General features: G+C 58.1%; 6 protein-coding genes across 6 annotated transcripts; 3 read left to right on the plus strand and 3 right to left on the minus strand.

Moving 5' to 3' along the window:
- Positions 1-2: 2 nt before the first annotated feature.
- Positions 3-483, minus strand: ACA1_012960 (uncharacterized protein; the record flags this gene model as incomplete). The annotated part of the gene is made up of 3 exons (XM_004342326.1): positions 3-106; positions 187-293; positions 365-483. Coding segments are annotated over 3 exons (330 nt in total), but the record flags the coding sequence as incomplete, so codon positions are not given.
- Positions 484-696: 213 nt separating this feature from the next.
- On the plus strand, positions 697-2,417 carry ACA1_012970 (CBS domain containing protein; the record flags this gene model as incomplete). Its single annotated transcript, XM_004342327.1, has 10 exons — positions 697-777; positions 845-937; positions 1,013-1,073; positions 1,180-1,314; positions 1,404-1,487; positions 1,582-1,730; positions 1,801-1,860; positions 1,924-1,995; positions 2,076-2,162; positions 2,244-2,417. 10 exons carry the CDS (start codon positions 697-699, stop codon positions 2,415-2,417), a joined length of 996 nt encoding a protein of 331 aa, XP_004342376.1.
- A 112-nt stretch (positions 2,418-2,529) lies between these two features.
- ACA1_012980 (Endonuclease/Exonuclease/phosphatase, putative) lies at positions 2,530-4,343 on the minus strand (the record flags this gene model as incomplete). The annotated part of the gene is made up of 7 exons (XM_004342328.1): positions 2,530-2,779; positions 2,856-2,991; positions 3,083-3,209; positions 3,274-3,575; positions 3,660-3,989; positions 4,070-4,117; positions 4,139-4,343. The coding sequence occupies 7 exons, from the start codon at positions 4,341-4,343 to the stop codon at positions 2,530-2,532; spliced, it is 1,398 nt and encodes a 465-aa protein (XP_004342377.1).
- Positions 4,344-4,938: 595 nt separating this feature from the next.
- Positions 4,939-8,181, plus strand: ACA1_012990 (ATPdependent DNA helicase, RecQ subfamily protein; the record flags this gene model as incomplete). Its single annotated transcript, XM_004342329.1, has 16 exons — positions 4,939-5,020; positions 5,094-5,130; positions 5,190-5,260; positions 5,519-5,606; positions 5,680-5,785; positions 5,849-5,935; positions 6,105-6,212; positions 6,279-6,420; positions 6,527-6,622; positions 6,680-6,760; positions 6,841-6,998; positions 7,071-7,240; positions 7,347-7,611; positions 7,673-7,769; positions 7,879-8,043; positions 8,108-8,181. 16 exons carry the CDS (start codon positions 4,939-4,941, stop codon positions 8,179-8,181), a joined length of 1,827 nt encoding a protein of 608 aa, XP_004342378.1.
- Positions 8,182-8,345: 164 nt separating this feature from the next.
- Positions 8,346-8,841, minus strand: ACA1_013000 (uncharacterized protein; the record flags this gene model as incomplete). The annotated part of the gene is made up of 2 exons (XM_004342330.1): positions 8,346-8,731; positions 8,793-8,841. 2 exons carry the CDS (start codon positions 8,839-8,841, stop codon positions 8,346-8,348), a joined length of 435 nt encoding a protein of 144 aa, XP_004342379.1.
- A 278-nt stretch (positions 8,842-9,119) lies between these two features.
- Positions 9,120-9,515, plus strand: ACA1_013010 (uncharacterized protein; the record flags this gene model as incomplete). Its single annotated transcript, XM_004342331.1, has 2 exons — positions 9,120-9,237; positions 9,289-9,515. Coding segments are annotated over 2 exons (345 nt in total), but the record flags the coding sequence as incomplete, so codon positions are not given.
- Positions 9,516-9,645: the final 130 nt, after the last annotated feature.

A 9,645-nucleotide genomic window follows, 5' to 3' on the forward strand; every position in this document is an offset into this window, starting at 1 on the left:
TCGCTGAACGTCGACCCTCGGGTGAGGGGAATGGGCGACGGCAGGGCCAAGTGGTCGTCAAGCCCGAGGCGATGGACGGCCTGCCAGACGTCCTCCTCGCTGATGCCTGTGGGCAACACCGGTGGGGTGAGTTCATCGGTGCCACCACCGCCGCAGCGAACGGAGTGGTGGCAACGGGAGACGCACTCACAGGAAAGGGCAGGCCGCTGGTTGACCTCTGTCGTGCATTGCCCACAGCGAGACGGGCAATCACGCCCACGAGCTCTCTCATCACCCGCTCCACCTCATCCCCGCTACGCGCCCCGAGTGAGCCCAATTCGCGAGCGTGGTCAGGGGAGTGTTGCGATTGGGGGGGGGGGCATACACATTGGCAGCGACTTGGGTGGAGGGCAGGGAGTGATGCTGGAGCGCCCGGCGCACCAGATGCCGCGACACGAAGCTCTCCACCAGCGACAGCTCCGTGCTTCCACCAAACTGCGCCATCCGCAGACAAACACGGGCGTAACGAAGGAAAAGATGGAAGAAAAGCTGTGTTGAGGAGGATGCAGATGGCAGCGAGTTTTCAAGAGGGGTCCGTCTGGTGTTCGGGCACTTCTGGAAGGGGGCGGAAGCGAGGGCTGGCCAGCACATACTCGCGCAACAAAGACAAGCAAATCAACTCAACCCACGAAAGCAGAAGATTAATCTTGTAAAGAGATGGCGCACGTCACCCAAGCGGGCGGCGAAGTTTTGGTGGAGAGGCGCGACCAGCCCAAGTCGCTCGTCGACGTCCTGGGAGTACGTCACCCCCCTTACCTTTCGGGCCTCCCTTCTCGACCCAACACTCTGTGTGCAACCAACGCAGGGCTTTGAGGCAAGCCACTCCGTGTTCCCCCTGGCGGCCAGGAACGAAGTGGTGGCCCTATCACCCGACGACTCTGTAGCCCAGGCCTTCGAGGTACACCACTACTCCTCGTAGTCGTCTGCTCGTGCTTCCTCCCTCACAACACTCTTTCTTCCTACAACATGGCAGACGTTGGCACGGGAGAAGCTCCTCTCTGCACCCATTGTAGATTCCTCGGGCACGGCGCTGGGTAAGTGTGTCTCACCTTCATCCATGGATCCGGATGACTGAGTCGCTGTGCTTGGACCCCACACTCACCCCACCGGTGACTGGCGGCCGTGCTCACGTGAGCGCAGGGGTGGTGAGCGTGCTGCACTTTGTTTCCTACTTTGTGCGGCATTTCTCTGCGGAGGAGCTGCAGGGCGACGACTTCAACGCGCTCGTGGCGAAGAAGAACCACCTCCTCGGCAAGCGCATCCGGGAGATCCCCGGTACGGGGCCTTCAGCTGGGCCGCTGCTGCCGCTGCTGCGCTCGTACGTTGATTGTCACAACGGTGGTTTCCTCACGCCATACGCGCAGATCTGCAGTCATGGGACAAGGCGCACACGATCAAGGAGTACCAGACAGCTATCGACGCTGTGCAGCTCATGATCGACGATGAAGGTGAGTACTACTACTACTCCCCACGCACAGTTGACTGTTGGTTACTGATCAGACGTCGTTTCTGTGGGTGCGTGGGGTCGGGCGGAAGATCCAGCGCGTCGAGTGTTGGTGGTGGACGACAACAGGAAGCTGGTCACCGTGATCTCGCAGTCGCGCATGCTGCACCTCGTGTCCGGCGTTCTCGACAGCCTGCCCGACCCGGCTCATCGCACCCTGCAGGAGAGGAATCTGCACCAGAAAGAGGTCCGTGCCCACCTTCGCACTCTCGCCCGTCTTGGGTTGCACGCCATCTGACATTGGGCCGTTGGTTCAGGTGGTGCGCATCAGGCTAGACCAGCCAGCGGGCGAGGCGTTCGCCCTGATGCGTGAAAGGGTACAGCGCGAGCTTGTGATGGTGTGATAAAACAGTGTTTTGTCTGACTTCTTCGCTTTTCAGAAAATTAGTGGCGTGGCTGTGGTTGACGAAGAGGGCAAGCTGGTGGGCGTCATCAGTGCCTCTGACTTGAAGGTACTTCTACCAATTTTAAAGAAAACCTTTCATTTTGACCATCGAATGGCTCCTGACCTTGTTCATCGATGTCACGACAGCTCCTCGGGTTCGATCTGGGCTATCTGCACTTGCTTGGCAAGAGCGCGAGAGACTACCTGACTGCCTTGCGAGGTTCCATCGCAGACGTAAGCGCCCGCTCGCTCGTGTTTGTTCGTGCCAGGCGTGTGCTGCCCAGGCTTACACTCGTTTTGTTGTTCACACGGCAGTCGCAGAGGGAGGTTTGCACTTGTGACGCCAACTCGAGCATCGACCATGCGGTGAAGCAGCTGATCGCGCGCCACGTCCACCGGCTGTTCGTCATCGACGACCAGCGCAGGCTCCTGGGGGTCGTCTCCATCCGCGACATCCTCAAGACCCTCCTCAACCCGTTCGAGACCTAAGAAACCCGAACTTCGGTCACTCCTCTCCTCTCTCTGTCGCTCTACAATAAATACCAAGTCTTTGCACACAAACTATTCACAAACTTGCACCGTGCGCCGACCGGGCCGGTGCTTAGGAGGACTGGGTGGTGGGCTTGATGGTGACGGCGGCGGAGAGGCCGTAGTGGTCGGAAAGCTGGGTGATGGGGAGCCCGCCCAGCTTGCGTGGGTCGAAGAAGAAAGGCTCCACCTGCGCCTCCATCACCGCCAGCTCCTCCCGCTTGGGAGCCGACTCATCGACGAGCTTGAAGTGGATCATGTAGTCCAGGCACGAGCGCGACAGCATGTCCGTCACCGGATCGGTCAGTGCTGTCTCGCGAGGGCTGCGCGTGCAACGAGCGTGGTAGGTTAGGTTTTGGGTTGCATGTGCGAGACAGAGGAATATGTGAGGAGATGTACGCTAGGCAGCCGTCGTCCAGTACTTTGACGTCGCCGATGGTGACCGGGTTGACGCCTTTGTTGGCCTCGCGGAGCAGGTCCGTGCAGATCAGTAGAGGCTTGGCCGCATCAGGCTCGCTTTCCTTGGCCTTGCACCCTACGTTTAGTTCATCGCCAGCAAAATCGCGTAAGTTGGTGCGAGTCCATCTCACCATATACGCCTAAGAACTAGAGCCCGTAGCCCGTACCGTTGTTGTGGTGGTCCAGGCCGAGCTCCTTCTTGACCGACTTGCCCACCACCGCTTTGCCCCGCACCGACCTCCTGAACGTCTCCATCATGACCTTGTACTCCTCGCTGTCCCTGTCCTCCTCCCCCTGCGCCAAGCCGCTACTCGTCAGCAGGCGTGCACCGCAACGACGCCTGGAAATGTCGGCGTACCCAGGCGCCCCACTTGTCCCGCTTGGCCATGCGGGTCTCGTCGTCGTGCGCTCGGCCGTCGACGTTGAGGTCGCCCATCACGATCACCTCGCCCTTGTGCGGGTCCTCGCGCCACACGTCGTGGATGAGCTCCCCGATCTCGCGGATCTGGCTCATCCGCGTGGTGGCGTTCTGGGCGTTGGTGCTGTTGCTGGCGTAGTCGGCCTGCGTGTGGGTGGTGACCACATGGATGTGGGTCGTCGGGCTGATGTGCACCTTCGCGTACAGCGCCTGCTTCGCTGCCCATCCGTCGATCTGCACGCCTGGTACGCGCGCGTGTCAGGTCAGCAGCGCTCAACCACATCGACCACCACTTCCAGACGATCATGATCGACCACTGCGCTTACCATTCGTGTAGATGCGCTTTCGGGTCTCGGTGATGGGGAAGCGGCTCAGGATCAGCAGACCGCCGTCGATGAACTTGCGGGAGGACAGGGGCGGGGCGGCGTTGCTGGTGTACCAGTGGAAGCCCAGGGCCTGGGCCTCCTTGAGGAGGGTGCCCAGGCGGAAGTTCCAGAACCAGAAGACCTCCTGGAGCGCCACGATGTCGTAGTGCGGCAGGACGTGGCGCACGAGCAGCTCGAGCCGCTCGTTCTTGTAGTCGTCTCCGTTGTAGTTGATGAAGGGCGGTCGCAGCAGCATGTTGATCGTCATCATCCTGACCGTGCCTCCTCCTCCTTCAAGGAGACGACGACAGTTCCGTGGTCAGCGCCAGCCCACAAAGGTGAAGGGTGTAGAGAGGGGGGGGGCAAAGTACGGGCGGTCTTGAGTTCGTCCCAGAGCGGGAGGTGGGCGACGGCCTGGGCTGGGCAGAGGTGGTGGGTACCGTTGAAGCGCTCGAAGAGGAAGTAGAAGGCAAAGCCCAGGAGGAGGCTGCAGGTGCAGAGGAACCCGGGCAGCTTGAGGACCACCGCGTCGGGCAGGGTGGCAGCAGCGGCGGCGGCCCATTCCAGGTGTCGTAGGTCGAGCGAGTAGAACACGAGCGCGAGAACGACGCAGAAGGTGGTGATGGGAGCTCGCTTCACGTTCATCTGGTAATCTAAAAGAGTCGAATCTGTGGGGTTTCACTCCGGAACAGATTGATCTTTTGCGAGCGTGTCTTCTTGGTGGAGTCTGGGTGGTTTGGTGGCCCCCTCTTCGTTCAAGCCCCACTCTCCGTTTCTCCGCCTCTTGCTCTGGCTTTTGTTTCGTTGGCACCCGGCCTTGGGTGCTCATGGTTGGAATTCTTTGCGTTTTTAAAACTGATTCCACCATTGGTCCTTCCGTTATCCAGTGTTGGGCTCTTCCGCCGAAGACGGTCAGGGCGGAGGCCCATATCAGCCAGGCGCCCACTCCACGCAATACACACCAGGCCAGCGGTGTTGATCACACTGTGCTAACACCTCCTGGCCGGCTGTGCGCTGAGTCTTAAGAATGTTGGGCAGGCAATGAATGCCAGGAAAAATTTGGCGCGCAAGAAACCGCACACAGAGAAACGAATCAAACAAGATGGAGAAGCCGGGAATGAGGCGAAGGGTGCACGTGCCTCTTCAAATTGTTGGGAGTAGTTCGTCCTCATCTGCTCCCCCTTCGACCGTGCGTCGCCTGATGCCCAAGGCGGAGGTAGAGGCCAAGTACGCCGAGAAGATGGAGGAAATCTTGCAGAACACCTTCGGCCATCCTCAATTTCGCCCTTCGCAAAGGGAAGTCATGGTCTCCATTCTCTCGGGTACCTCACACAATCTTAATCTCACACCCGGCATCGCGTAGTGCAACTGATTATAGATTCTTCGTAAATTCAGGACAAGACACGTTCGTGCTGATGCCGACAGGTGCCGGGTACGCTTTGGCTTCCGATTGCACACGTGCGCCTACCCTTACAGCTGTGCAACCTGTAGAAAGTCGCTCTGCTTTCAGCTGCCCGCGTTGGTGTTGGACGGCATCACCGTGGTTGTGTCCCCTCTCATCGGTACGCTGCTACTTTGGTTGGCACTCATGGCTTGGTCGCTAATGTGCGTATGTACTCGGCGCAACGTTGTACGCCACAGCGTTGATGGTGCGTTCCTTTCTTTCCGTGTGCTATCGTGCTCGATGAGCTGACACAGCCTTGCTACACGCATCTTCAGCAAAACCAAGTAGAGAAGCTGCTTCAGAAAGGTATGCATGTACACTGCTCCGGGTCGCGATGGAAGTGCTCATTGCTTCTTCTTCTTCTTCGCCTTGTCAGGGATCTCTGCGGCGCTGCTTTGCTCGTCACAGAAGAAGGACGAACGAGATCTAATTCAGAGAGACATCACGTCAAAGCAGCCCAAGACGTACGCACTTCAGGCACCGCCGCACATATGCACCCACTAGTTCACTCACGCGTGTGGCTGGCGCGACCTGCAGGAAGCTCCTCTACGTCACACCAGAGCTGATCGACACGCAAGGCTTCCTCAACACACTCTACAGTCTGCGCAATAATAACAAGCTCGCCATGTTCGTGGTAGACGAAGTGCGTTCTTGCCCTCTCAGTTACTGCCTTTCTTTCCAAAACGCTTACCTGTTCGCACTCCAGGCCCACGCGATCTCCGAGTGGGGACATGATTTCCGGTTTGCCTACCGTAAGCTTTCAGTCTTCAAGGAGCGCTTCAACAGCACTCCGGTGTGCGGTACGCTCCCTTTGCTGGACGCCAATGGGCAATAGTTTGTTTGGGGCTAACGCGTGTCATGTCGTGGCCCTGCAGCCCTCACGGCAACAGCAACAAACAGGTACTTGCGTCGTCATTATTATGCTGCGTTCTGGGCTCGTCAGACGCGGGAGAGTAACACAGATTACCAGAGTCCAGACCGACGTTGTCAATTCCCTACGCTTGGACAAGCCGCTCATCATCACGCTCAGCTTCAATCGGCCGAACATCTATTACGAAGTCAGATTCAAGGTGCCTACCCACGATCTCCTGACTCAGCAGACTCAGCGCTTTAACATGGAACGAATCTGCGCGTAGGATCTATTGGGGAACGTACACAACGATATCGCCAGCTTCATCAGCAATCGAGCGGGTGCGTGTGGGATTATCTACTGTCATAAGCGGGAGACCTGTGGGCACGTAGCCAGCAAACTCAAAGAACGAGGAGTGAACGCTGAAGGTACGCGCAGGTCCCGCAGGCTTCGGTGTCCCCGACCTCTCCTCTCATCTCCTCGCCCTCACGTTTGTCCTGAGCCCGGTCTGTGGCTAACGTCGTTCATTTACAGCCTACCATGCCGGCTTGAGAGACGCTGATCGGACAGCTGTGCAAACAAAGTGGATGACTGGGGAGGTGGACATCATAGTTGCGACCATTGCATTTGGTACAACGCGACCTACCAGCGATGTCGTTAAGTAGCTCATTTTACCTCTCTGCATAGGTATGGGTATCGACAAGCCCGACGTCCGCTTTGTTATTCACTTCGACGTGCCCAAGAACTTGGAAGGCTTCTACCAGGCACGTACATGTCGGTGTAGAAAACCACCGACTCACTTGCGCTGAATGCCCCTTTCCTGCAGGAGTCGGGGCGAGCGGGAAGAGATGGAAAATCGTCTGTGAGCCTCCTCTACTACTCTAAGGACGACAAGTCGCTCAACTCCTTCCTGCTTGCGCAAGCCGCTCAGAAGCAGCGGGAGCGACAGGGCCAGCAGACCGGACCGCAACCACGCCAAAACGCTATCAACAACTCTTGGGAGAAGGTTACTACTTACGCCTACTCACACTCAGCGAGGCTGTGCGCAGTTATTGATCTCTTGCGCTTTGTTGAGCAGATGGTGGAGTACTGCGAAGGCAAGCCTGGCTGCAAGAGAAAGCGGTTGCTCGAGTACTTTGGCGAAAACACCACGCGGCTCGTGTGCGGCAACTGCGACTACTGTATAGACCGAGAAAAGGTCACCAAAGACATCAAGGCGTTCAACTCTACGGAACGCAACTTCGCCAGGTAAACACGCTTTTCTTTCCGGTATCTCGCACGGCACACTCACCACCGCAAGTACAGAGAGCGTTGACTGATTCCACCCCACTAATTTGACTTCATGTTTGTCCAGTGCCGGCTTCGCCGAGAGACAACTCAACGCGCTGAGGAAGAAAGGGGCAAAGAGCGGCGGCAATGAAGGCTGGGCGAATGAAGGTGGAGAAGAAGAGTTCTACGACAGTGAGAACGTGTTTGAGGCCAAGCAAGTGGCGGCCAGAGGACCATCAATCGACGACTGTGGATCAGAAAAGCAGTTCTGGAGCACGCTCGAGCGGATGGAGCAGACAGAAGAGCGCAAGCAGGGACAGAAGCGGAAGTTCGGCAAGTTCGGACATTTGGTACACCCTCCCCCCTCTCGCAGCGTTGTGATTTACTACGACGCTTCTCACTCCTCCGCAGTTGGACCAGCGGCCGAGCTCCTTTTGTCGAGCGAGCGATCTCACGGACAAGCGAGTCAAGACCGACGCCGACCACGGCACCGGCTTCTCCAAGGCCAGTGCCCTGGTACTTCCCCCCCCCCACGCAAGCACCTCAACCGTGTGGGCTGGTGCGCCTCTGACAGCCACACGCCACCATCCCTCCACGCTAGCTGAAACCGGCGGCAGGTCGAGGCGCCTCGGCTTCCACCCGAGGAGGGCGGCCGAGTGGTGCAGCAGCAGGGCGAGGCAGGGGGGCAAGTACTGGCGGCCCTGTCCAATCCACCCTCACCGCCTTCACCAAGGCCGGCAGTCTCCCGCGCGGCACGACCCAGACCACCTCACCATCAACAGGTACACACCTCCGACTCTTTACCTTCCCTCTTCCCAATTCCTCATTGCGTCTTTGCAAGTACAGAGCCGTCCACGGCTGCGCCAAGAACCACCAAGCTCAAGCCCTTCAGTGCTCTTGAGGAAATTGACATCGTGTAAAGGATTTACAGATTATCATTCATTCATTCTATCGACACTTTTCCACAATAACGTTACATTCGCCTCCTCGATGCACAAAGCATCTCCATCCACACCGTTTCACCTACATCTAGGGGGTTGATGCCAAGCGGGTCGGGGAGGCGGAGAATCTGTACAGCGAGCGCTCACGAGCTGGGGCTTCCGACGGCCTTCCTTGATGCGCGAGGCTCTCGAATGGGCTTGTTCGACTGAGCAGAGCGTGCGGAGCGAGACCGCGGTGCCTTCTTGGAAGCGGGAGAGGTCGAGACGAGAGTGCTTGACGAGAGGGGAGCAGCCTCAGCCGATGAAGCTTGAGTGCTCTGCGCCACCTCCTGCGGTTTCATTCTCGCTTCGGTTCGGAGCAAGTCCCGCAACTCCTTGTCCAGGATGTAGATTCGATTCAGCTGCTGAACGCACGATGTTGCGCCTTCCTCCTTCTGGAAGAGAAAGCCCTGGCCTCGCGGAAGGAGGCCCATCGTTTTCACCGACATGGGCTGCACGCCATAGTGTCGCACCGAGCCAGGTGCGAGGCCTAGAGGAAAGAGAGGGATAAGCCAGGGAATGGAAATTGGGGGGGATGGAAGGGGGCGTACGGGCAGGAGAGGAAGAGAAAAGCTGTGCGGACGACGAAATCCTTCGCATTGTAGTCGAGAAAAGGAGGGGAGATGTTGAATGGAATTACAGATGATGTCGCTGATCTGTACGCAGCCGGTTCGTCGCCAATCAGTTGCAGAAGATTTCTGCCGAATGAAGCCACCAAATCGCCTTTTTATGCCTGGCCCCGGAGCTGCTCAGCTCCGATGTCGCGGAATACCGGCGCCTTCGTTGCTATGCGCAATGTCTTGATATTCCAATCATTTTTCGGTTTTAATTACGATAATTGCATTTTTCCCTTTATTTTAATACACGAAAGCGAACAGATGAACAACCCGCCCTCCGCCTCGGTGTGGGCTTCGAGTTCTACCCCGTCTGGCTCGTCGATTGCCGCGCAAGCGAGCGCGAGTCCGACCGCGTGGGTGGCCTCGCCCAAGCCGACTCGTGCGCGAACATTACTGCGCTCTTCGTCCCCCCTCCACCCCGCGCCCGCAGCCTCACGCTCGCCTTCTTCGGCCGCAAGCAGCGGCGCACATGCCTCTGCCGGCGCCAGTGGCGCTTCGCTCAACCACACTCACGGAGGTGGGGAGACGACGCCAAACTCGACTCCCACCACAGTTGCATTGGCGGGAGACAATAGTAGTCCTGTTCTTGATAGCGGGTCGCACCTTCTTGACGTCGGCACCTACCGCGAGATTGCCACCTTCCAACGCCTCGTGAAGGTGGACCATCGCCTTCACCCTCTTTCGCTTTCGCTTTCGCTTTCGCTCTTGCCCCCCCCCCTCTTTTCGCTTCATAAGCTTGCGCTCACTTGTTTCGTTGCGACGCGTCACAACAAACAGGTCACGAAGG

The sequence above is a fragment of the Acanthamoeba castellanii genome, assembly GCF_000313135.1.
Source record: "Acanthamoeba castellanii str. Neff unplaced genomic scaffold scf7180000083742, whole genome shotgun sequence".
NCBI lineage: Eukaryota > Discosea > Longamoebia > Acanthamoebidae > Acanthamoeba > Acanthamoeba castellanii.